Source organism: Cryptomeria japonica, chromosome 3 (assembly GCF_030272615.1).
Source record: "Cryptomeria japonica chromosome 3, Sugi_1.0, whole genome shotgun sequence".
Lineage (NCBI taxonomy): Eukaryota > Viridiplantae > Streptophyta > Pinopsida > Cupressales > Cupressaceae > Cryptomeria > Cryptomeria japonica.
This window is the reverse complement of record NC_081407.1, coordinates 746,475,954-746,503,687: the sequence shown is the minus strand read 5'-3', so window position 1 is coordinate 746,503,687 and position 27,734 is coordinate 746,475,954. Positions and strand designations below refer to the sequence as shown.

At 36.8% G+C, this 27,734-nt stretch overlaps 2 protein-coding genes across 2 annotated transcripts in view; both read right to left on the bottom strand.

Moving 5' to 3' along the window:
- Nucleotides 1-23,333: 23,333 nt before the first annotated feature.
- On the bottom strand, nt 23,334-23,702 carry LOC131042297 (probable LRR receptor-like serine/threonine-protein kinase At3g47570). The gene has a single exon (XM_057975638.2). It carries the CDS (start codon nt 23,700-23,702, stop codon nt 23,334-23,336), a length of 369 nt encoding a protein of 122 aa, XP_057831621.2.
- Nucleotides 23,703-23,710: 8 nt separating this feature from the next.
- Nucleotides 23,711-27,734, bottom strand: part of LOC131042298 (putative leucine-rich repeat receptor-like serine/threonine-protein kinase At2g24130) — a 59,690-nt gene continuing 55,666 nt past the window's right edge. The window contains exons 2-5 of the mRNA XM_057975639.2: nt 25,650-26,066; nt 24,549-25,205; nt 23,855-24,397; nt 23,711-23,769 (exon numbers count right to left, since the gene is read on the bottom strand). Coding sequence (XP_057831622.2) covers nt 23,711-23,769; nt 23,855-24,397; nt 24,549-25,205; nt 25,650-26,066 — 1,676 coding nt within the window. The remainder of the gene's footprint in view (nt 23,770-23,854; nt 24,398-24,548; nt 25,206-25,649; nt 26,067-27,734) is intronic.

Below are 27,734 nucleotides of genomic sequence, written 5' to 3'. Positions count from 1 at the left end.
TGATAACATTAACCATGCAAGAAGGATCAACAAGAGCACCATGGCAAGGGAGATCCTTAACCTTTGCAACTATGTATAAAGGGCCATCTGGTGCTCTAATGGTCTCACTAGGGTCAAATGTAATACAAGAATCCTTAGGCGTATCTTTTTTTTCTACCATATATACCAAGTTCGAAGCCATAGAAGTGAATTCCTCGGAGGAGAAAGAAATATACTTAGGCTCAATCACGTTAGAGGTATGAGAAGGCAAAGGATCAGTAAAAAATTTAATATTTTGATTGGGAGGAGCTACTGATTTATTTCCCTTATCATTCACACCTGCCACAAATATAGTATTGTTATCAAGCAAATCTTGAATCTTACTTTTCAATGCGAAACATTTCTCAGTATCATGACCAGGGTGACGATGAAATTGACAAAAGGAATTGTTATCAAAATAAGGGGATGCAAGTTTAGAAGGATCAACTTGTTTTATAGGAGGAAGTTTGATAACATTTCTTTGCAACAACTGAGACATAATACTATGTAAAGATTCACTCAAAGGAGTAAATTGTCTTTCTCTTTTGAAAAATTTAGAAATAGAAGGCACAGATGTTGTAGAATTCACATTGTGGTTGTTGATTGTATCATTGAACTTGATGCATATTTTTGTTGGTTTGAACTTCGCAAATGGTTTTTGAACACTCTCCCCCTTATCACTCGAAGCCATAGGAGTAGATTGCTCCATTTGACTCACAGCCAGTTGATAATTGTGGAGTGTTGCGCACAACTGCAGAAAGGAAGTAAACTCAGACAAAAGAAGCTTTTCCCTAATATCTTTTTGCAAATTAGAAATGAAAATTCTTTGAATATCATTATCAGGTACATGAAAAGAAACTTGAGCACACAAATGCTTATATCTACCAATGAAATCGGTCACTTTTTCTTTAGCACCTTATTTACAATGCATTAAATCAGTCAAAGTGATTTTAGGACCAATGTTATTTTGAAATTGTTGGATGAAATAATTTTCTAGTTGTTGAAAAGAAGTGATGGAATAAGAAGGCAAAGAGAAATATCATTGTAAAGCCTTATCTCTTAATGTTCGTGTAAACAGTTTTGCAAGCAATCTTTGATCATAAGAAAAATCAGTACACAAGGTTTGAAATATTTTAAAATGTATGAGAGGATCACATTTTCCATTATAGAGTTCCAATTGAGGGACCTCAAAATGATTAGGTGGCACGACTTTAACAATATCAAGAGAAAGTGGTCTCGCAACATCACATGTGGGCATACTAAACTTGGATTGACTCAGGGAAGCAATTTGTTATTGTAAGGAAGACACAGTTTGAGCAAGATTGTTTTTTATTAAGGAAAACTAGGTTTTAAGGGACCCGAAACCCACTTACATAAAAAAAAGAAAAGGAATAGAGAAACTAGAGAGGACAGAACTAAGAGAGAAAGGCTACAAAAGAACAGCACAAAAGACAGCAGCCAGAGAAAAGAACAGCAAAAGGCCAGTGAGAGACTGGCACACCTAAAACAAAATTAGAGTATTTTAGGTGAAAATCTTTATGGTCTCTTCAGCATCCCTGACAAGCATCATCATCATATTTGCTGCCTCTTTCAGGTCTTTACTTTCCTGCACCTGTTGATTACCTTTGGTCTTCAGCTCCAGCTCTTTTGCATTTTGCCTAGTTCTGCATCTGGATGAGTGTTGAACAGAACTAGAAGTCGGCTCATCATCAACAATCATAGTGTCTTTATTATGCTTATCCTTCTCCAGGCAAGCAACCAGTGCATTCATGTTTTAAGAAGACACCTTCAACATAGCCAAGCTATGCTCCATGAATTTCCTCAGAGAATTCTCAGTTTTTTGAATCCGATTGTTTATCAGATCATTATCAGATTCGCCCTTTTCTTTGAGAGTCCTCACCACATCCTCTAGGTGCTTCAAATCTCCATTTATAATCTCACCTTCCGACCAGTCCAGAATTTATTTTTCATCCTTTGCTTCACTATTATCCTCTGCATTTTCCTCTTTTCCTTTATTATTGATATCCTTAACCAAATTATCAATTTTGAAGTCCAGCTCTCTTTGTTTTTCCTGAATGTTGGTAATGTTGTCAACCACCCACTTCTGAAAATTAAACATTTCCAGAGAGCTGTTTCTAGCAGCATTTAGAATGGTGTCTGCATCCTCCATGTCCTGGGCAAAATCCTCGGACCTAGGGTTGCCCTCCTCCATATTATTCTGAACATCATCCATGTTGTCTGAATCATAGGGACTCTCCTTCTCCTCTGACTCACCAACATCCTCTTCTTTGTGCTCAATATCCTTGTCTCCTTCCTCACCCTCAACCTCCTTCTCCTACTCATTCTTTGCCTCTTCTTCCACCTCCTTCTCTCGCTCATGCTCAAAATCAGCCTTCTCTTCAGCGTCTTCTTCATCTTTTTTACTAACCCTCAATTTTTTTTTAGGGAGAAGGTTGGAAGAATCCTCATTAGAGTCAGAACTATCATAATCCTTAGAAATATGGGCATTCTCCACAAAGGGATCATCCTTGTTAGCCTTAAATTTATCCTTAAGGTGCTCATAAATTAACAAAATAAGACCTTGGTGGGCAATGGGGTAGGAATTAGGTTTATTAGCATGGTCAGCTAGACTGTCATTAAGGGAGGAGGCCAGATAGAAGGGCAGAGATATCTTAGAGCCATGGCGAAAGTGGTTAAGGATAACAAAGTGGTAATTATAGTCTTTCGAAAACCTACCATCAATAGTAAGATACTCCATTAACACTTTCAACATTTTCTGCCAAAAGGATTTTACCTGGTTAGGGAGATAATAGGAAGTGTTATCCTTTTTGGCAAGGCGAGCCCTTTCTTCTTTGTTCTTGGGGAATTCTTGATGGCTTCCACCGAGAACTTATGATCTCTGTAAAACTTGATGTCATCCTTCTGCAAACCAGTCACCTCAGCCACCAAATCTTCAACCACTCTCCAGGTCTAACCAAACAGAGTAAATCTGTTATTATTCCAACCTTTGGCAAAACCACAGGAAAAGGAAGGCATGGATTGAGAATAAGGCGGTGGGACATTATGATAAGTAGGCATAGGTGATGATTGCGTAGGAAATGAGACACTTAAAGGAGGAACAAAATTGTTGAATGAATTGCCCCCTTGTGTCACATTGATTGGTTGAGGGATAATAGGAATACTTATGGAAGACATAGGTAAAGATGGAGGATTAAATGAAGAAGAGGGATTGCCCCCATGACCAATGGTTGTAGGAATGACATTTTGAGTTGATGTAGCCATGATGTTTGAAGTGAAAGTAGGAATACTAGCCATTGAAGTGGTCAAAGCAATAGAAGAATTGATTTGATTTGAAGGTTGTGAATAGCCTAAGTTCTTAGCATAACTCTTGATAGGCATGACATTAGAATCAGCAATATGAGCAATGCCACATAATATATCAATTCCATTCTTATCACTTTGAATTATGCATTTAAGACCTTCAATTAATGGAAGAGCTTCACTATTAGGGTATTCTTGGGACATCCATTGTTCAAAGTTATCAAATTGATTGTCCAATTTTGAAAGTTGATATATGGAAACTCTAGTCAAAGCTTCTTCGTGTTCATCATGGGATTCATCAATTGGATAGATAGGGACATGATTAGGATGGGAAGCATTAGCATTATCCTCATTAAAGAAGTCACCTAAATTATGCTCCATCTCCTCGGTAATTAAACCTTGAGAAGCCTTAATTCTAATGCTTCGTCTAACGGGGATGGTGTAGGGAGGACTAATAGTGGTAAAACCCATGCAGTAGAGGGAAAATTGAAATTTTAAATTTTCAACAAAGCTTACAAAATTGAGTAATGCAAAATTTAAGAAAATAATGATTAAACAATTTGAACTTTGTTGGAAGAAGATAATGACACAATTTCCAAATTAATAAATCAAAGGAAATTGGAATTTTAAAATTAGGGCCAAGGGGATACCACTTAATTTTAAAATCAGAATTTTTAAAATCAGGGCAGATGATAATTAACCTCTTAATTTTTAAAAAAATCTTAAATTTTGAAATGTTGAATTTTGGAGATATTTTTTATCTTAGAGGTATCAAAAATCGACAAAAGCAACCAATCTTCTAGATTTGAGCTATTAAATACAATCATAACAGTCTCCCAAAATTTTGGGAAAAAAAACGAGGATCGTGGTGGGAATGCACATGGTCCGACCAACTTTTTTTGAAATTTTGAGGGATGAATATTATGATGATTTTAAAGATAACCCCCAAAAAATGGCGAATTTTACGATTTCAAGATAGGCGAAATTAAGGTTCAAATGTGGAAATAGGACCCTATTAGGGCTTTGAAGAAAAAAGGGAATTGATCTATAAATTTGAAAAGGGTCAAACATAATGGATAGGGACACCTTGAAAAATATTTAAAAAACTAAAATTGACTGAAATTGATTGAAATTTGCATAAAATCCAATTAATTTTGAAAATTAGGGTTTTAGGACCCTAACCACTTAATTTTTGAAATTTTGAATTTTGAAAAAGGAGGGAAATTGAAATTTTGAATTGTAGGATAGAAGATAAGTCTGAAAACAGTCATAAATCTTTAAAATAAATGAAAATTCAATTTTTGCACAATTTCAAGATGATTTTTAAAAATTAGGGTTTTGACAATTAACCTCTTAATTTTGTGAATTTGATTTGCAAATTGAACAAGACAATGAAGAAAATGAATTTGACAGACAAAGTAATTTTTTGCAAAACACAAGTTCAAATTCAATTTGAAACACTAGGGTTTTGAATTATTTGACCACTAAGTTTGCAGAAAAATTAAACATGTAAATGAAAAATATGCAATGATATTTCAGAATAAAGCATGTAAGACGTCAGGTTCACTAAAATGTAATGGTGGGAAAATGAGTGAATGAGAGATCTAGAGGAAATCTTTTCTTCCCTTCGAGGAGAGATGAAAGTTTCACTTCAGATTTCCCTTCAAACACTTTTCACGCATCACATTAGAAGAGGGGGGAGAATGCACTAGATTCAACCTCCAGAGAAAGAGATTGAATTATGAGTGATGGTAAGTTAATCCCCTCTTCTGGAATGAGATTTGAATTGATTGAATTATGTACTTATGACCAAGTGAAAAAGTGACAAAGATTTGATTATAACTCGAGATAGAAGCATAGGATGAAGTTGTGCACCTGGATCTGGCAATAATATGTCGAGACGAAGTCGCCCTACGAATTTGAGAAAAAGTTGCTCAAACCGTGGCAGGAGTGTACATTGTCCTCTGAAAAATCCGCGAAATGAAAAGGGTTTTTCCACCTCTACAAATGGAGTCCAAATCCAAAAGTATAGTTGCGCACCTGCAACCTACACATAAAAAAGAGAGGAAAAGGGGTTGGGATTGGGGGTTTGCCTTCAGGTCAAACCCCAGTTTTGGAGTTAACCAAATGATGAAAGAAAGTACTTGCAAGTAAACGTAAATGAAAGACTGAAATGTAAGTCACCTCAAGGGAGGTTGTGATAGAAATGTTGATAGAATTGCTTGTATGAAGTTGAATGTTGGAATGAATCTCCTCTTCAATGGTTGAATCCTTGACTTGAATGCAACACCTAGCCTTGAAGGGAGACTTGAGAATGCTCAATATTGGAAGGGAATGCTTGAATGCTTGAACTTATGCCCACCTTATCGCTTATCTAGCTTTTCTTCTTGTCGAACTTTTGCAAATGAGAGGGCAAATGAGACTTATATACTCATCAATTATGGCTAATTGACTGATTTTCTGTCACAGGCTGACACTAAGGGAGTTTTCCCGCTCAATGCACAACGTCCAATGCAAAATTGGAAAGGGTCCTGCCCCAAAATGGGGCAAGGAAAGGGGCGCCATGCCCCTGTCCTAGGGGGGATAGGGGCGCCACGCCCCTGTCCTGCCCTTTTTTCCAAGATAGGATGCAATTCGGGCAATGCGAAGGGCAAGAAAGATACAGTTTTCAGGTGTTGAGCAAGTATTTGGTCTCCGATCAGGCTTAGGGATTCGATTTGCATGTGTGAGGACCCTAATGTGGTCAAAAATTGCAAGGGTCATAATTTTATGACGCTACAAAGGAATACTTCAACTTTATCTATGTAGTGAAGTGAGATTTGAATTTCAAGCACTCATATATGGAAAAATTACCATTGATCATAAGAATCATTATAAAATGGTTGTAATGTTGATCATTGTTGAGCCTAAAAAGTTGTAGTGTTGATCAAATAGGTCATTGTTTTATGGTTTTAATGTTCATCACAAAAAATATTGTTGAACCTAATATTCGTAGCGATAATTGCAACTTGATCATTGCTAAATTTATAAAGGTTTTGATGGCAAATATCTTTGTAAATGCTTCACCTTCTCTATTGATATCTTTGAAGATTCTGATTCCAAATATATTTTGAAATGCTTCACCTTCTTTTATTGATATCTATGAAGTTTTTTTATTGCAAATATCTTTGAAAATGTTTCACCTTCTTTATTGAAATTTGTGGAGATTTTGATTGCAAAGATATTTGAAAATACTTCACCTTCTTTATTGATATAACCATGAAAGACATCTTATTATATTAAATGGCTACCAATACTAACTTTTCATTATTGTGGAATACTAAGGGCATTTTCTCTATTTCTTCTCACAACTAAATCTGCTTATGTTAAAGATTGATTTGCATGCTTTTATGTGCACAACAAAAGGAAAAGCCACATGTGTGTAAAACCATCAATTGGTGTTCCCCTTTTTTCATAGATTTGTGCATTCATATCTAGCAACTCTTCAAAAGCATTTGTTGTACAATCTCCCTTCTAGTGAATATTTGTAGAGTAAGTGGTCACAAGCCGCATGAGAATGTGAACAAATCCTTCAAGGAGTAGCCTCTACAAAGCATCAGTTATCTCTCCAAAGCAATGCTACAAGTACAAGTCAATATCTGATTTCTTTTGTATTTCTATTGAGATTAGAAATTTTAATTTTGATTTTAGTTTGGTCATACAAACTCTATCAACCAAATACTCCATCAGACACATTAACGAAGTCTTCCTACAATAGTCTTCTTGCATATTTGATATAGCTATTATACCATGTACCTTTTATGTTTAAATTGTATTCTATGGGATTCAATATCTTTTAGCCTATTTCAAGTTTATAATAGACATCTCATCCCTCTTGTAATTGTATTTTCTTCCCATTTTACCTCTTAATATTGATTTAATAGAATTTGTGTGACTTATTAGTAGATCTATATATTATCTTGTACTTTAAGGAAAGTTAAAACTTAATATTCTTGATGCATCACCACCTTTCCTTTTATATTATTTAGCTTCTTTATTTTCTCATGTAAATCACTAGAACAAGAATATGATTTAATTTTAATATGTGTTGAGTTGGATCAATGTCTGCACTAAGACATAGAAAGGGACCAACCTTCTCTATAGATCTAATCTCAAATTAGCAAGATCCCACACTTGAAAAATCCTTCCTATTATGTCTCTATAATAAAGAACCATGTCCAATAAGGGTGCATTTTATATGACAACTTTATTTTCTCATTTCACTCTTCTATGGAGTTTTGATGGAAATTTGAACTTCTCATGTTATGTCTTATTATAACCTCTTGTTTCTTATTGACTATGTGTATTTATTCCTATTCAATTCAACCACTCTCTGGATCATCCTAATTAATGACCTAATGTGACTCTTGTGACTACTCCAAGAGAACTTTTCTACCTAAAAAATTAATTTTCATTCCAAGTAGACATATTTTCTTATAACATGCATGTCAGATGAGAAGGCAACCATGTTCACACTATTGTGATAGCTAAGTTCTAGCTCTTAATGGTCTACAAATATGATCTATACCACCTATCTAATGATTTTTTTGGATTTTAGCTCATTTTGCACAATGTTTATGATATCTAGTCCTCAATTAAATTCTTGCAAGTATTTAAGCAACCAAATAAGGTGATATATATGTCATTATATTTTTTAAATCATAAGCTAATCATTTTTAAATTTACATGTGATTGCAACCACTTCAAAATATCTAGGGTTTTAGCTTCTACTAGTTTAATCACCCAAAAAAGTAACACAAACCTTATAAATCATAAAGAGGTCACCACAATATGGATTTGATAAATGTCACATTTTAAATCATTTTTTTTTTTTTAATGTTTTTATGTTCTATCTAAATTATATATGAATTTTTGAAATTTGGATATATTAGTATGAACTTAGTTGTTTGATATCACATTTGCATTATTTTTTCAATATGTTGAACATTTCTTTTGGTAAGCTATGTATATGCAACCCACTAAATAATCATTGGTATGGGAATTTAATGATCCACTCTTCTCTCAAAATGAGAAATATAATTCATCATTAGTTTAGGAATAGGTTAATTGTTTGTATATAGTTCATGATTAAATGATTCACTTAGGTATAAATATAATTAGTGAGCCATAACAGCTCATCTTAGAGAATCATGTTTAACACCTTCAACATTTATGCAATGATGTATGCATTACTTTAATAGATGGTTTGCATAGAGTAGGTTAGTTTCTAGTCTAGTGATAAATATTAGGCTAAGAATACATTGAATACTACTATAGCACTTTTAGTATTTATAAGTATAGTTGTACTTAATTATATTAATGATACCTCTAGCAACACCCTCGTGGGTTTAGTTATCCCAAAGTGAAAGAAAGAATATCCAATCACATTAATTTGGCTATGATCACTCACATTCTATTTATGAGTTGATCAATCTATCTTCAAGATGATATTTCCCTATCTTTAAATTGGATCAAATTCTCTAGGAGTGTGAACATTAATTTTAGGACCCAACAAACAATGAAGCCAAGTTTCAAATAGTTGTACTTGGGCCTTAAATTTATAAAATTGAGAGTGTAGAACACATATATTTGGGGACTCTTTAGTTACCATCAATGCATTTTAAAATAGATAAAATATAAATTGGAAAATCAATAATATTCTATTAGATGCATTTGTTGAATTTTAAATGGCACATGAATATCACTTAGACAACTCCCTTTACATATGGCAAGATATTGTCCCCAATTTACTATCGTTTTCTCTCATATATAATCTAAATAAAATTAATCATGGAAGAGTAAGTTGAATTGGTTGAATTAAGAGGGGTAAGGTTTGGGACAAAAATATTACTTCTACTCAACATGTGTAATAATGGAAACATCATTTTGGCCACTAAGGTTATTTTTTAACCCTTTTGCCTCCTTTTGATTGGACTATCATTTTGGTAGTATGGATTCAACAATTTTCTTGAAGGAAAATAAATAAAAAATACCATTCTAGGGATAGGTGACTAAATTTTTATTGGAAAAAATGTTAAGTTTTAAATTGGTAGTGGTTCTCCATCTAGTGAAAATGGTGTTGAAAGATTCTCTTCTTTAATGACTTATCAATATCAAGTTAAAAATAGATAAGTATTCAATGTTTATAGGGGTCATTTTGAAGTTAAGAGAATCTGAAGAAATAATTTGTATTCTTGCAAAGACTCTCATAAAGCCTTAATGTGTTTAGGGTTGAAGGTGGTCATGGATGATCATGGTCTAAAATTGGGGTTCCTTCCTAATCAAGGCCTTTGGACACTCATCAATCCACACTATACTAGGCCATGGGTGCCTTTCATAGTCAGCCTGTGAGAGAGGATGAAAATATATGTAAGCTATATGCAAAGTGGTTAATTAAATTTATTGAGGCAATTTTAAGGGTATTAGTTTCACCAAGGGTGGATTGGTCTTTCATTTGGAAGCATATAGCTCTAGATCAAATGAGGATGGTGAAGTGGGTGATGGTGTCTTGGGTTTATAGGTTCAAATTTAGAAATGAATATATAACATACAAATAAATGTCTATGACTATAAATAGAATGTTGATATTATCTTTAACTCATTGATTCGCATTTTTGCAACCCTCTTTTGGAGTAGCAAGAAATGTGTATATTTATTTTGATACTCGATATTTCAAGTTACGGATCCCTTAAGCCCAATTTATTTATTGAAAAAATGCAATGTTGAGAATCAATATAACACCAAGATCAAACTAGAGCTACGTTGGATGATAAACTAGAAAAGATCTTTTTAATATATTTATGTTGGAAAATACCCACGACTCAATCTTGAATTATTTTATTCACCAAAGATTATTTTAATTTGTTATATAACTATTTTTAAAATAAAAAAATCTTTACATTTTTACTTTACTTCTACTTCATAAATCATTTAAAATTTACCTAAAAATTAATTCATTTATTGAATAATTATTATATTATTATTTATTTTAAACATTGTACCTAAAGACATCACTAAACTGAGACTAAAAATAAAGTTTAATGATATTGATATGTTTAAAAAAACAAAATTAAACTTACTAAATGATCTAATAAAAATATATATAATAAATCTATAAAAATAATTATAAATTTAAATAAAAGATAATAAATAACATTTTTGAAATAGTAAATACCTTATTTAAAATCACTATAAAATTTCTCTAATGAATGATTAAATTTGATGAATGAAATGATTAAAGTCATCACGCTGATCAAAGTCTCCATGCAAAGATAATGTACAATGATTAAACAAGTCTTTTGTTTTCGTCGGCTACTTGCATAACAAAGTTTACGCTGTAGTAGGGAAGATATTATTTTATTTTAAATAAGAAAAATTACAATTGAATTATATTTAAAATATTTATATTTATTTTTAAAATATTAAATGATTAAAATCATTATAAAATTTCTTAAATAAATAATTAATAGTAAATGATTAAATTTGATGAATGAAGTGATCGAAGTCTTCATAATGACAAATGCTAGGAAATATCGAAGTCTTTTGATTTTGGCCGGCAACTCTGTGAAAGACTATCAAAATTGTGTTTTGAAATAGTTATATAGAATCCATATTTCTTGAAAAGAAGAATTAGTATATGTATATATATGAAAATTAATAAATATATAAAATATTTATATATATTTTTAAATATTTTATAATTGTTTTCTTTTCAATAATAGTTTTTCAAACTTTGATGTATTTTATTTATTGAATAGTTTTTCTTCTTATAATTTATTTGACCTTAAAAAAATTGTTTTGTTTTAGAACTATTTAAAAGTTATTTGATTTGATTATTGAAGTTAAAATTAATCTATTAAACTATAATGACTAATCACAAACAAATTATTTGTGTATTATCTTTAACAAATATTTATTGTAATGAACAAACTAAATTTCAACAATATGAATAACTCAATTTTGTCTAATATGAATTTGTCAAGATCAACCCTAACAATTAGAATATTTAACTTAGTAAATCATGATCTCTTCAACTTACAATACTTTAAATTGCTGCCTTGACTTATCTATCAACTATACAACTAATATTTTATTAAACTTTTATAAGATAGGTAATTGTCACTATATTATTTTTAATTATTTCATAATTGTTTTCTTCTCAATAATCTTTTTCACTTTTTCAAACTTCCATTTATTTTATTTATTCAATAGTTTTATCTTCTTATAATTGATTTGACAATAAAAATTTTTAGTTAAAAATAATTTGTTTTGTTTTAGAACTTTTTAAAAATGATTTTATTTGATTATTGAAATCAGAATTATTCTATTAAACTATGATGACTAATTATAAACAAATCATTTGTTTATCATATTTAACAAATATTTATTTGTAATGAACAAATTAAATTTGAATTCATACAATTGTACCTAATATGAATTGGTCAAGATCAACCCTAACAACTATAATATTTAATGAAAATCAACACTAAGACATCCTGCTATTTTTTCCCACTCTGCAAGTTTTTGAATTTCCTGTTATGCCTGGTGTTTCTGTTGGGGAGGGCCAGTCCTCCCTGGACCCTGACCCCCCCTCCGGTTGACCTACAGATTTGTCCGGATCTGGCTCTTGTGCTACACGCCCAAGAAGATGGGTGGGCTCCCTCTGTTGTTGCTTGCAATGAGATCCTGCACGAGGCCCCCTACCTTGCGAAGCTTCCTCTGGTAGCCCCCAACTTGGATTCTTCCAAAAAGGACCCCAAGACTCAGGAGGTGGGTCCTTTGTTTGGGGAAGCCCAAGCGAACTCCTGGAAAGGTTCCCTTTTGGGGAACTCCAAGCCAGATAGTCCAACGTTGTAGCCAAAAGTCACTAATGGTGAGGAGGGCCCCGAGGTTTGCCTCCCCAATGGTATCATGGATAATATTGCTTCATCCATCCACCTTTGCCTGGTTGGAAGGTTCCTAGCCTTCAGACCCACTATAGATATGGTTAGAAGATGGGCGAGCTCTAGATGGAAAATCAAAGGTGGTGTCTATGTCTCTGTCGTGCCTGGCGGACTCTTCCTTTTTAGATTTACTGCAGAGGAAGACTCCATTTATGTTATGTCTGGTACATGGTCTTATGGTAAGCATGGCCTTACTCTCTCCAAGTGGAAGTCGAGGTTTGACCCAAGTGCGGACCTCCTTAGACTAGCGCCGGTTTGGATCAGACTCTCTAGCCTCCCCCTAGAATTTTGGGACGATACCATTTTTAGGTGGATTGGTAACTCGTTTGGCCAGTTTGTTGTTGTCAACAATGTGACAATGCAGAACTCCAGACTTGTGTATGCTCACCTTTGTATGAATGTGGTTGTTAACAACCCCCTTCCTAACTTCACTGCCCTCAAATCCAAATGGGGTAAATGGACACAAGCAATTGTCTATGAGAACGCCTCTTTGTATTGTCAAAGATGTGGTAAACATGGCCATGTTATTGCGGACTACCCGACCCCTCAACCTCCTAAGGAAAAGCTGAAGGAGAAGTTGTCATCCCCAAGTATTGTTATTGAGGAGACAGCTGAGAATGGTAACCCCTCGGCCTCCGACAACTCCGTGGGTCAGACCAAGGATCCGATATAAAAGACGGGCCCTCAAGATACCTCTGAGGAGGGGTACCCTTTCTTGGTTAGTACTCTTAACATGATAGTTACCCCCGACTCCAAGAAGGTTCCTACCCCCTCAAGGAGATGTTTGGGGCTGGAGCTAGAAGAAGGAGAGATCCCCAAAGCGAAGGTTGATCAAGAAGGTCCCAATGTGGAGGCAACTAGCACGGAGAAGATAGGACTCATTATCTTCACTTTGCCAACAATCGTGAATCTGCTACCCAACCCAATGGGAAGTTGTGGGAGGAATATCTAGAGCACTTGCGTTGGGGCCTCGCCTACATCTAGGCTTGGGTTGGACCCGACCTCCTCTTCATCTGCTACAAGATCCTCTGGGGATATCACTACTCTTTCTTTTTGGTAGTCGTTTCGCCTAGTCCTCGCCGATGGATAAAGATAAGGGGGAATGGCAGGAACCGAAAAGAAAAACTAGGGGAAATAAGAAGGCGGATGTGGGAAATGACTCTAAACCAAGCAGACCCTCTGAGAGGACCCTCAGAACTAAGGTAATGGCCAGGGAAATTACTAGTGGAAGGCAATTAACCCTGGAGACAACACAGAAGGGTAAGAAATGAAGTTCCTCTCATGGAACTTAAGGGGATTAAACAACCCCCAAAAGCAGTATGCTCTTAAGGAATGCATACTCACCAATAGAGTTGATATTATCCTTATCTAGGAGGTGAAAATGAATTACCAAAATTTTGCTACGCTTGTCGATAGTTTATGGTTGGGTGTTGCCTTTCATTATGGAGAGGCGAATGGTGCCTCAAGAGGGATTGCTACCCTTTGGAATAAGAGCAAGATGGACGGTTTTGTAGTTGGCTCTTCTCATAACTTTCTTTCCACCAGGTTAACTATGAATAACTTATCTTGGTTATTTTTTAATATTTATGCTCCTAATACCAGACACGGTAGGGTTCTGATCTGGGAGGAAATCACTACCTTCTTGACTAACAATAAGGAGTTGTTTATGCTAGCCGGGGATTTCGACACCCCCCTCTATCCTTCAGAGAAGATAGGAGGTCTAACAGACTACAGTGAGAGCATGCTTGACTTAGCTGACTTCATCAGAAATAATGAGTTACTTGATTTTGACCTTCAAGGGAACCAACTCACCTGGTCTAACAATAGAAAAGGCTCCAATTTGATTCAGTTCAGGCTGGACAGGTTTCTGATCTTTGCCAAATGGAACTTTGGAACTAATTCCTCGCTCTTATCTCTCCCATGCTGACAAGCTAACCTTCGGTCCCTCACCCTTCAGGTATGAGATTATGTGGCACTCCCACCCAGATTTCAAGAAATGCATACAAAAATGGTGGAACTCCCCTGTTCAAGGGATGACTATGTTCAGAATTTCTAAAAAGTTGGAAATTATCAAAAGGGAGGTGAAAGCCTGGAGTCTCTCTTCCTTTGGGGATATCTTCAAGAGAAAAAAGGAGGTTGAAACCAATTTGGACCGCCTCCAGAGGACCATTGCGGAGGGGACTTCCTCTAGGATCACTCATACGAAGGAAGAGGGATGGAGACACAAATGGAAAGAAATCATGATTCTAGAAGAAATTTACTTGAAGCAAAGATCCAGGATCCAATGGTTAACTGAGGGGGACAGAAACACCTCTTTCTTTCACAGATTGGCCTCAAAGCATAAAAGGAGGAACACTATCTGGTCCATTCTCAATGACAAAAATGAGGAAGTGGTGGGGAATAATGAAATTGGTCAATGGGCTTCTCTTCACTTTGCTAATGCCTACTCGAATGATAGAATCAGGGAACCTATTGAAATCAGTGATAAACTCCTCGATCTCATTCCTCAAGTCCTGGATGATGCTGATAATGAATTGTTGATAAGCCATGTGTTTGAAGAGGAAGTCAAAGCTACGGTTTTTGCTATCGCTGCCTTTAAGGCTCCTGGTCCTGACGGCTTCCCCCCGACTTTTTTGCAGACTTTTTGAGAATCTGTGAAGTATGATATCACTAATGCTACCAAGGACTTCATTCGCACTGGTAAACTCCTGAAGAAGTTGAATAACACCTTCATTGTTTTGGTGCCCAAATTTCTTGATCCAAAACTTATATCATACTATCGGCCCATCAGCCTATGTAACTCAATTTACAAAATTTTCTCTAAAGTTATTGTCAACAGAATCAAACCCCTCCTTGATAAATGCATCAGTCCCTCTCAAAGAGGTTTTGTTCTGAGCAGGCAGATCCTTGATGTTGTCATTACTACTCATGAGGTCATTCACTCCATGGAGAAAAGTCGCAACCCAGGTATGGCTCTCAAAATTGACATCTCTAAGGCTTATGATAAGGTTAATTGGAAATTCCTGTATGCGGTCCTTTCTAAGATGGGATTCCAGGAAAGATTTATCAATATTATCAGGGTGGTGGTGGAAAGTGTTCACTATTCGGTGATTGTCAATGGCACCCCCTGGGGCTTCTTCAAGGCTGGGAAGGGGCTTCATCAGGGAGACCCTCTCTCACCTTATTTGTTCATTATGGTAGCTGAAGCCTTAAGTAAGAATTTCTCCAATTTGATCAGGACCAATAGAATCTCGGGGGTAAAGGTTGCTTCCACTCTCCCCCTATGGTTATGCAGCAATTCATGGACGGCACCTTCCTTTTCAGCCTTTCGTCTATGATAGAGGCTAAAGAGTGGAAGCATCTATTGGGAGAGTACGCCCATGCCTCTGGTCAACTGATTAACTATTGCAAGAGCAAGGTTTACTTCTTTAACATAGACAGAATCCTCTAGGGTAAACTTACCCAAATCCTGGGTTGTAGTGTTGTTGATCTCCCTGATTCTTACCTGGGTCTCCCCCTCATTACCAAGGAGGTCACCCCCCACTTTTGGGAATCTATCCTTGAAATAATGCAAAAGAAACTCGTGGGCTGGACTGGAAAAACTCTGAGTAGTGCAGGTAAACTCCAACTCCTAGCGGCCTCCCTTCAAGGTGTCCCTGTCTACTTTCTCTCTCTTTTCAAGATTTCCAATTCTGTGGCTGAGAAACTTGAGAGAATCCAAAGAAGCTTTTTGTGGATGGGTTTAGAGGAGAAGACCAGAATCAACTTAGTCAACTGGGAAAAGTTATGCAAACCAAAGAGCATGGGTGGCCTTGGGATTAGAAAAATCTTTGATCTGAATAAAGCCTTGTTGACTCAAATCGGATGGATCCTTATGAAGGGAAAAACGGACTGGAGCATGATTAAGAAGGCCAAGTACTTCAACCACACCCCCTTCCCCTCCCTCCTCCTTCCAATGAGCTCCCTCCTGGGTCTAAAATTGGGAACAACTTTGTTAAGAACAAGAAACTACTCAAGCAGGGTCTAAAATGGCAAGTTGGAAGTGGTGAGAAAATTAGATTTTGGGAGGACAACTAGATTGGGGACAGACCCCTTGCCTCCTCCCAGTTCATTTGTCTCATGATCCCTCTAAAGGATTCGATTGCCTCCCTTGTGATCAACTACATCTCTCCCTCTCATTGCTAGTTAAGGCTTGCTGATAGTCGGGGAAATACCCCGCAATGGATTCATCTAGCTTAAGAGTTGCAATCCCTTCTAAAGGGGATCAAGATCCCCTATTTCACTCACACTAATAAACTTGTTTGGACCGTGAATCCCTCAGGTTCTTTCAGTGTTAAATAGGCCTACAATCTCTTGGTTGCCTCCTTCAACGACTATTGCAGTTGGAAAGAAGTTTGGGACTCTCAGCTCATCCCTAAAATTAACTTCTTCTGGTGGACGACCCTTCACAGAAAGGTCCTTACTATTGATAATCTGAAGAGGAGGGGATTTATGCTTGCCAACAAATGTGTTATGTGTAGTTGTGCGGAGGAAACCATAAATCACCTCTTTATCCATTGCCCTTTTACTTATGGGGTTTGGCACAAAGTTCTTCAGAAATTCGATTTGGCTTGGACATTCTTGGAAGACTTGCAACAGTTTATCAGCAACTGGAAGTGCCCTTCTGCTCACCCGCTAGTCACTCTTTTTTGGAGACTCATTCCTCCCCATGTCTGTTGGCATATCTGGAAGGAAAGAAATAATAGGATTTTCCGTGACACCAGCAGCTCGGTTGACACGGTGACTGACTTAGTTGAGAATTACCTCAGGGAGAACACCATCATCAGCAAGTGGAGAACCCCGAAAGCCAGCCCTATGGCTCTGGATCGGAGGTGAATTAAAACTTGGAAGTTGCCAGATAGCTTCCTCTGATATGACAATTCAAAAAAGATGGAGAGGCTCAATACCAGATGGTCATCACCCCCCCCCCTTGGCTCAAGCTCGATTTTGATGGTGCTGCTTGTAGTGGTTCAGCGGCAGGGGGAGGAATTATTAGGGACAGCCTGGGCAACCTGGTTTTGGTCTATGCAGGAAATTTTGACTCTGTTTCAAGCAACATGGCGGAAGCCCTTGCTCTTTTTTGGGGGCTTAAGCTGGCCCTTGGCACCAATATCAAATGACTGGTCATTGAAGGGGACTCTAAACTGGTTATTGAGGCCACTAAAGGCGCTTCAGGGATCTATTGGAGAACCAAAAATGTCATCAAGGACATCTGGTCCATGATTGTCTGGCTGGAAGAATTTCAAATTTAGCATATCTACAGAGAGGGGAATGGGGTGGCAAACTCTCTGGCTACGACGGGACTGGAGATAAAAGGAATGAGGTGCTGGAGGCACCTAGATTCTCTCACTGACAAGCAAAAGGACCTTATTGGGTACAAACAGATCGCCTCTATCAAGCAATGAAGTGCCACTTTCCTTTAATCAATAGGTTGCTTTGGGTCGTCTGCTATGCTACGTTGCTGGCGAGATTTTCAAATTCAAATTGGGCGGGCTTTGCCTTGCTGGCTTCTAGTGGTCCCCACCTTCTCTGCCAGATGTTGACTTGGCTGGCCACCTATTTCTACGTCGTCAATGGGTTGGAGTGCCAACTTTTGATCATTAATCATAGCAAGGACCCTAATTATTACAATAAATGGAACCTTAGAACTCGCCATAATGATGATCTTTGCAAGTTGGTGGAAATCTCAAGAGGTGTCCCTTCGCATGCTTCCCAGAGTTGGCGGATGCAAGCCTTGGGAAACAGCACCAAAAATCATTATTACACCTTGCACATTATTTTGGCTAATTACCGTTTGTTTTCTCTTAACTCCAGCTCTGGTTTTCCTCTCTGCAATTTTCCTTCTAGGCTTGCATTGTATCTCAAATTCACTCTAAAGGAAGCTAGCATGGGAGGGGATTTAGTCTGGGTTGAACCGGACATAATTGATGACTATTTTTGCAACAACCCGTGCATCTGGATGTATGCTAAGGAAGGAGGAATCATCCCGTTCATCGAAGCCATGAAGGGATTCGATGAAAACCTCTCCATGCAATTTGTCAATAGTTGGAAGAATAGGAGGGTGCTCATGGAGGACATTTCATTTGAAATCAATGAAGAAGTTATCGCCCAGGCTACGGGTCTCTCCACTGAAGGAAGGAAATGGAAGAAAACCAGCAGGGTTGCAGACAAAAACAACATGAACTGCTTCTTCAAAAAGGGCGAGGAACCGACCACAATGCGTGGGGGTTTCAACAGGGAATGTTTACCCTACCCATGGGATCGGGTTTGCAAAATCATAATGAAATACTTCACCCTCAAGGGAAGGTATGGTGTGTTCTACTATTATCACTTCCTGCTGCTAAACTACTTTTGCAACCATGACACCATTTCTTTTCCCTTTTTTCTGCTACATGCTCTTGAGTCTACTGTCAAAGATTTCCGCCATTGTATGAGCCAAGAGGGTAATTTTACCATCCTCCACCAAGGGTTGATGTTTAGGTTTTACAACTTTCATAAGGCCCTTTGCCCCCCTAAACCTATCTCGGTTCAACTCGCCCCCTCCATTTTGGGTCCCCCTGAAGGCTCTAAAAAAGGCTCCAAAAAGTCTTCAAAAAAGTCGATGACTCCTTGTCAATCCCCTGACCAAGGCCCCCCCTGCCCCCTCAAAATTGGGGAAAAAAATAAATGCAACCCTTCTGCTACGAAACCCACCTCCAAGAAACCCAGAAAGGAGCCCAAAATCCTCCTTGTTGAGTCTAATGTTGAGGAGGGTATCACCCTTCACAAATCCCACAGAAACAAATCCAAGATGAAGCAAATGGTCGTGAGAAAGCATTATGCCGATGAAGATGAGGAGGATTATGAGAAAGTGGAAAGTGATAAGGGGGAGGAGGATCTGGAGGCCACAGAGGGCTCAGATTCCTCCAATTTAGGCACTAATGTCCCCGACTCAGAGACCATCAAGGAGGATATCAAGAACACCCCCCCTCGTTCTAACACTTCCCTGCCCCACACCTCGGAGGAGGATGGTAGACACTTTGACGGCAAGAAGACTGATGTTGATGAAGGGGAGAAGAAAGAGGCGGTGCAATGTTCGGGTTCCAGGGCTATCTCTGAAAACCTAAATGGTGTTAAGAAAAAGCTAGAGTCCTATGTCAACAAGATTGGGAAATTCGTTGTCAAAGTGATGCACTCGTCAGCTACGTCTCTATGCTTGCTCCACCAGGATAAGGTTGATCCGAAAGGGCTAGGAAGCGACACCACTAAGGAACTGTTCCAGTTCTTGGCTGATGACTGGACATGGCTCATGCTCTCTAAGCACACAGGTGCTAATAATTAGGTTGTATGGTTGGTTTCCTGCCTTTGTGCTTTAGTTTTGGACGTTGGAACACCTATTTCCATGGTAATATTGGTACTTTTAACAATTGTTATAGTAATGGCATTATGATGGTTTATTGTTGGTTATGGTGCTTGTTGGACGAGATTGGTTTCAATCTCGGGTTATCCAATAGCGGCAGGCGGTTTTTGTTTTTGATTACTAGAGTAGGGATTGGCTGATTGTCATTTGTTTGCGATGTGTGTGGTGGTAATGGTTTTTTCTATTTCTTTCAGGTCAACCCCCGATTTTGGCTACTTTTTAATCAAAAATTAAAATATTTAACTTAGTAAATCATGATAGATTTAGCTTACAAGACTTTAAATTGTTGTCATGGCTCATCCATCAACTACACAAAAAATACCTTTATTAAACTTTTATTAGATAGTGTAAAGCGAAAAATCGCGAACCCTAGTTGTTCTCCCCTCTTCCAACTCCAAGGAGAGAGAAGGGAGGTCACTAGGGTTGACGGTTTTCACTTAGAGGAGACTTTAAATTCAAAAGAGGGGTTGAAACCCACAAGATCCAATCCCACACAATGCAAGATTGGATTCTAGATGAGTTTCAAGGGTTAAGACAGCAAGGCTACCCTCTTTTGTAAAGATTGTGGATAGAATGATTAAGCTAGGAATGCATAGAAAGTGAGAAAGATTCGCTTATAAACTGAGATAGGGATATAGGATGAAGCTGCGGACCTGGAATTAGTAGTAAAATGTTGAGACGGCGCTGTCCTGCAAATTTGAGTAAAAGTTGACGGGACGATGGCGCCCGGCGTGCACACGGTCCTCCGAAAAATCCGCGAAACGAAGGGGGATCTGTTCGTCTCTAAGCAAGGATTCCAGATCTTCAATTTCAGCCGCGTACCTGCAACCTACACATAGAAAAGCGAAGACGATTGGGGGGTTAGGGATTAGGGGTTTGCCCTTAGGTCAAACCCCGGTTTTGGAATTAACCAAGAAATGAGAAATGCTGTAAATGTAAATGATTGTAATGTAAAACAAGTACTAGTACCTTGTTGTAAGGATGTTTGTATCCTTATATGCGAAGGTATAGATGTTGTTGTATGTTGTATGCTGTATGTTGTAGTATGTGATCTCCTCTTCAATGGTTGAATCCTTGTCTTGAATGCAACTCTTAGCCTTGAATGGAGACTTAGAATGATCAATTGCTTGAAGGAATGCTTGAATGCTTGAATGCTTGAATGTTTGAATGTTTGAATATTGTTTCCACGCCTTTTTTCCATCCTCATTCTCCCTCCCAAAATGAGAGAGGAAAAGTAGTTTATATACTTGCCAATTAGGGTTGATAGACTGATTTTCCCAACCTTAGGCCGACCAGGAAATGTTATTTTCCATTTTGCAAACAAAAAGACCCGAAGTCCCATAGGAGACCGGGCCCAAAATAGGACCAGGGACCAGGGCGCTGGGCGCCATGGTCTTGGGGGACCAAGGCGCTGGGCACCATGGTCCCCCAGGACCATGGCGCCCAGCGCCCTGGTCCCACCTCCCGGGACAGCAGGGTGCAAGGAGGGATCAGGCAGGGTGCTGGAAAAATGCAGTTTTTGATGTCGTGGACAAGTTTCGGGGTCTCCATTCAGGTTTAGTGTTGCGTCGCCGTCGTGAAGACCCAAATGCGGTCGAAATTGCAAGTGTCGCAATTTTAGGACGCTACAGAAAGGTACTTGTGGTTTGACTTTCAACATTTTATTATTGTCATAAAACTATTTATCTGCTACCCAAAAATTACTATTGTTGTAATACTAACAAGCAAGTATTGCCACTACATGTGACATTTTACTTGAAATAACAACTTTTTCTAGGAAATAGAAATTACAACAAATCAAATTCTGGGAGAAGATAAAGAAATAGAAATCCCTTCTATCATAGCTTAGGGTCTCAAATCAGATCAGAGGAAATCCATTAGACTTATGGAGAAGAATAATTTGAAAGATGGTCAGTGTCAATTAGGACGTCTAAGACTACAACCTCTCCTGCATGCTCAGGAGGGAAATAAAATAAACAGCCAGGAACCAATCATTCGAAGCAAAAAGAAATTTGGAAATTAGATGGATATGATTACAAGGTGAAAATTAGACATGTCATAAAGTTTAGAATATTCTCCAAGCTTGTCTTTTTGAGGGTTCACTTTAATATTTTCTATGTTCAATTTCAAGAATATGATTTAATCTTTGATTGTAGGACACATTGAACATCTTCATACAAGGAACTTTATTTCAAATTATGAAATTATGAAGATATGTGTTGAAGTTATATAGATAATATAATTTTTTTAATGTAAAATCAAGTAACTAGTGTGTCGTTTCAAGTCATGATCATGGACATCCATATTGAAATAGACGTTTTTCATTATTATACTTCTAAGAGCATGTCTATTTTAGGATATCAAAAATGAAAATTTTGTGATCATCTTTGACAATATTCAGCACTACAGATTAAACTTAAAATTGAACACAATATTCAGGGGATCTGTTTTTAGATCTACAAATAGATTCACATAAGAAAAAGATGATAAATTAATATTTTACGTTCAACAAGTTGTAGATGCTACTAGTATTGATATATATTAAATACATCTATCTAAAAAATACCAAAAGATCAGATTAATTTTGAAACATTATATTCTTAAATAATAATTTCAATATAGATGTTTGAAACTAAAATCTCTTGACATCTTCTAAAAAGATATAATACCTATGTTAATAGAATTTTATACAATACATCTGTACAGTATTAATATTGTAAGTGAAAATATTCCAACATTGACATATATCCAAAACCAATAATATTTAACAAATGTGTTCTCACTGAGATGGGATACTAGAACTAATCATTTTTAGAAAATTATAACCTTTACCTTAAAGCCAAAATAAAATGTAACATGATAGTAAGTCTCTAGTACCAAGTAGCTAGAGAAAACTGACCTCTCTACACAACTTGGGAAATATTCATGGTAGGCTGACCTTAAGTCCAACACAGACTATATTGATGGTACCAAATTATCCTCTTTACAAAGCGTTTTGCAGTGACAGAAATCTCTGTTGCAATCCAAACAACTCTTTAATACTGTTACAGAAGTCCAAAGGCTTATATTTAGGATCATTACTAGTAGCTACAGAACTTTGATGTCGGTGATGTTCTGAGGACATTTTGTCATATTTTGGATGCTGAAAAAAATAGTATGTGCAATTATAGCATATATGATTATAGCTCAATATTTTGAATGAATTACGCAAGCAACTCCATGATCCATTGTTTATCTAACTGTTCCAAATTATTCAGACAACTTCAAAAATGTTATCCTATGAATATATCACCCTTGGTGTGGCAATCAGATTCATCTAATGTTTCTGAGCTTAGAGATTAAAGAATATCAAAGACTGCAAGATAAAAAATCTTGGACTTCTGCATATTATGACTGAAAGTGATTTAAATACAACTATAAATTACACGTTCTGCAGAATTTCAGTAGTATATACGGACAACATTATCCATTCTCAAAGTAGTACAATGCATATACATAGGTTGCAACAGCTTACAACTTAAAGTACTAAAATTTACATAAAAGCACTAAAACATACTAATGAAAATTATAACTATCTAAAATGTAGAGCTTTGACTGTCAGTTGCCAATGTTTCTGCGTGATTGGTATTACGCAGGAGGTCTGATATGGCAGATGTTAAATTGGAAGCAGCTGCACCTCCCATGAAAGATGTCTTGAGACTCTCCAAGAACTTGGCTACTTCTGTCATGGAAGGTCGTTCTCTTGGTGATTCACTGCTACAAAGCAAACCAACATGAATGAAAGAGAGAAGGCATCTATTGTCTTCCATGTTTTCATTCACATCTCTCAATAGCCCGCTATCAACAATATCTCCCAGCCTGTCTGGAAAAGCTGACCTTACCCACTTCTGCAAGTTCATGTCTCCCACAAACATGTCATCACTTGGCCTCTTCCTTGTAACCATCTCTAGTATCAGAATTCCATAACTATAAACATCTCCCTTTGTAGAAACATTCCCCTCAATCCATACTCTGCAATCAATTTTATTCATGAAAATTTTAAAAAGATATTAAAGGAAATGATAATGCCAATACTAACAAAACTCAAAACAATTACCTGGAGCAATATAGCCAATAGATCCTTTGAGTGCAAATGTTGTTGCACTAAATGAATCTATGGAGTTTGGAGTAGAAGTTAAACGGGATATACCAAAATCAGTCACAAGGGCTGTCATGTTGGCATCCAGGAGCACATTGCTAGGTTTTAAATCACAGTGCACAATCTGCAAAGGACAATCATGATGTAAATACTCCATGCCATGTGCAACATCCACAGCAATGTTCAAACAGTCGCTCAATCCCAATTCATTAAACTCCTGATCACCTCTGTCAGGATGCAAATGTTTCTCCAAGCTCCCATTAGATGCAAATTGAAGGACTAAACCTTTGAAGCCAGGGTAGGAAAATGCACTTATGATTTTGATCAGGTTTCGGTGCCGAATCCTCCCTAGTACTTTGCATTCTGTGTTAAAGCTCTTATGAGCTTCTTCATTCTGCAAATTAAGAGCCTTGATTGCAACTATCTTACCATCCCTTAAAATGCCTTTGTAGACTGATCCAAAGTTACCCACTCCAAGCAAGTTTGACTCATCAAATTCGGCTGTTGCAATGACAAGCTCTTGATAAGAAAATTTGTGATAGATAAGCCTTTGAAAAATGAAATTTGAGGGGTGGAATAGTTGTCTTGAAAGTTTATGTCTCCATATAATTCCTATAATGAAGGAGCATAGTATAAATGCAATGCTTCCAACAATTGATAAGACTATTTTCTTGAGCAGTGCGTGTTTTTCTTGGGCCTGCTTTGGGCATGGAAGCAATGAGTAAATTTTTTGGGCCACAGAGGTCAGGGTTTCTCATAAACAATGTTATAACAGATCCATTTGGAAACAACCCTCCTTCTGAAATCTCCCCTGACAAATTATTGAAAGAAACATTCATGTACTGAAGTGTCTTCAGCCTTTGAAGGGACATTGGTATTGAACCTGATAAAGAATTACTAGAAAGATCCATTTCTTGGAGATTTTGTAATTTGGATAGTGAATCTGGAATTGGACCTTCAAAGGCATTGTGGGACAGATTTAGATGCTCTAATTCTGTGCAGTCTCCTAGAGAATCCGGAATCGCCCCAGTAAGTCGATTTCCAGAGGTATCAATAGCTTGAGCCATTGAAATTTTACTTATCTCCAGTGGCAAGGATCCTTGCAGAGAATTTGATGAAAAATTGAGGTAGAATACCAGATGTTTAAGGCTGGCGACAACATAAGGAGGTATACTTCCCCCTAATTTATTGTAAGATAAGTCATTGAGCTCCAACTTCTCACATCCTGCTAAACTAACAGGGATCTCCCCTGACAATTTGTTGTGCTGAAGTAAAAGACGCCTTAGCTGTTGCGGGCTACAAAGAGAATCTGGTATTTTTCCAGATAGCCGGTTGTGACTAAGATTTAGGAGTCCGAGATGTTGCATTTGACCTATCTCATTTGGAATGCTTCCTTCCAATTTGTTCCCACCCAAGTACAATCTTTCCATCTTCTAGAATCTTTTAAGTACAGATAGAATATTGTCATTGAAAAGATTATTGCTTAAACTTAAAAAGGTTAAGTTTGTTAGATTGGCAATCTGCTGCGGTATGCTTCCGCTTATCATGTTGATTGATAAATTCAATAGATTGAGATTGGAAGACAGTTGGCCTATGGATGGGGGCAATATACCAGTGAGATGGTTATCTGACACTTGTATTTCTTGCAACAGAGAGCAATTTGTGAGAGAAGTTAAAAAAGCCAATGTGTTACTGCTGTCACTAACAAGTTGATTGGTCTGTAGGTAAAGCTTGGTAAGGAGGTTCAACTTACCCAGCTCCATTGGCACCACTCCACTGAGCTTGTTATCAGATAAATAAAGCATTGTGAGATTGGAACAATTTCCAAGGGATTTTGGTATTTTTCCACTAAGCTGATTTCCCCATAAACTGAGAATCTGCAGGTGAGTGAGCATGCCCAATTCAGGGGGAATGGAACCTGACAACTGATTCGTACTAATGGATAGGCTCTGTAGTTGAGACAGGGCTCCCAATTCAGAAGGAATGGAGCCTGTGAGATTGTTTGCTCCCAAGTAGAGGAACTTCAATCTTGTGAGGAGACTCAGCTGAGGCGGAATACTGCCGTTCAGTTGGTTAAAGGTGAGTCCCAGGTCATACAAACTGCGGCAAGCGGAGAGAGTGGGCGGAATTGTTCCATGTAATTCATTGGCGTGCAGCCAGAGTTTCAAATCTGATAAGATCAATTCCAGTTTACTTACATTTGAAATTTTCAAAAATTACTCTTCCAATCTTGCTCGATCAGTTCTTTTTTTTTTTTAAGAACTAATCTTATATCTTGCCCCATGAATTTTTGAAGGACTGCTTTTTAAAATTTCATGAATTTATCTTCAAACCCTTTAAGAATAAATATTTAATGCTTCTTTTGGAAGATGTTTTTGAAATTTAAACTTGAGGTCCTGCAAAATTTATTTATTAAACCTTATTTCCAAAATTTACCCAATGAAGTTACAGGAGGATTAATTTATACTGGCTAGTCTTAAGAATTTTAAAAACCCAACATTGAGTGCTTATTTTTATGAAGCTACAGGAGGATTAATTTATACTGGCTAGTCTTAAGAATTTTAAAAACCCAACATTGAGTGCTTATTTTTTTTGAGTTAAAAAACATAATCGAGTTACAATATTTATTATTTTTTCACCCTGTTAGATATTTCTAAGCCTAAAACATGTTTATTGAAGCCAAAAAAAGTTCATCCTGATTGTGATTTGATTTTTTGTCTTGAATCTGTCAAAACATGTCACAACTTTTAACAGAAAAATTCCCTGGGCAAGAAAAGGGCATCAATATTTATTTCTTAAAGTGTGAGCAATAGAAAAACCAAGGGAAACAATACATACTTTTATTTTGGTTGGCAAGAAAGCTTGTATTAAATTTCAAGAGGTTGCAATGAAAATCTATATCACAAACAAAAGGTACCTCTGACCAGGGGATACTTTATTCTCACATTTACTCTTAATTACACCGCAGGCTCTAATTTAGACTCACAAACTCTTTAGAGTAGGAGGGCGGGGGTCACAAATAAAGGGAAATTATCTGACCTACCATTTAAAATTGGAACACATCAACAAACAGTGCATCTAAAAATAGATGCTAGAGAAGAGTATACCCTGCATCAAATTATTTTTTGAGTTTCATTTCTAGATGTTAGTTTGCAGGGGTAGTCACATCACATTTTGAAAGTTGTTCACCAAGAAACTGAAATTTTTAGTGTGTATCTGACTTGCATCAAACAACTTGTCAAATCAGCAAAACTGTTTGTGAAAATAAAAAAGCCATTAATTTCCATTATCTAGCAACCATTTAAACATCTCTCTATAATTATTTGACCTTATTGTCTGTTACTATGAGCTCCTATTGAGAAATTTTTGTTTCAATCAGTCCCTAGCTGAGTCCCTAGCTGGGGTGTTAAAAATATTTTCTGATGTATATTTTGATATTCCAAGTGATGGACATTGTTACTGCATTTTAACTATTGGCTTAACAATATATCTGAATATGACATGCCCCTCTACATTCAGATTAATATGGAATTGGCTTTTGTAGAATGACAATCAAAATTTATAATGTTTGTAAATGCACAAAATTTTAAAAATTATGTTTTTTAGTTTTGGGAGGATAGATAAATTGTCCAAATTCTTGATTAATGTTCTCAAGAATAACCAATCTTGGTTTATTATTTTTTATTTATAGAATGGCTTATGATTTGGAATTTGCTAATCGTCAACCAACACATGCTCATAATCTTTCCTTGGAGCTACCAAAGATTAACTTCATCTTGTTTTTCTATGAATGAAACCAAATAATTGAAGTAATACATTATAAATAAGAGGAGCAATT

Coding starts and splice junctions, on each gene's coding strand:
- LOC131042297 (XM_057975638.2), bottom strand. CDS start 23,702: ATGGTTACAAGGAAGAGGCCAAGTGATGACATGTTTGTGGGAGACATG.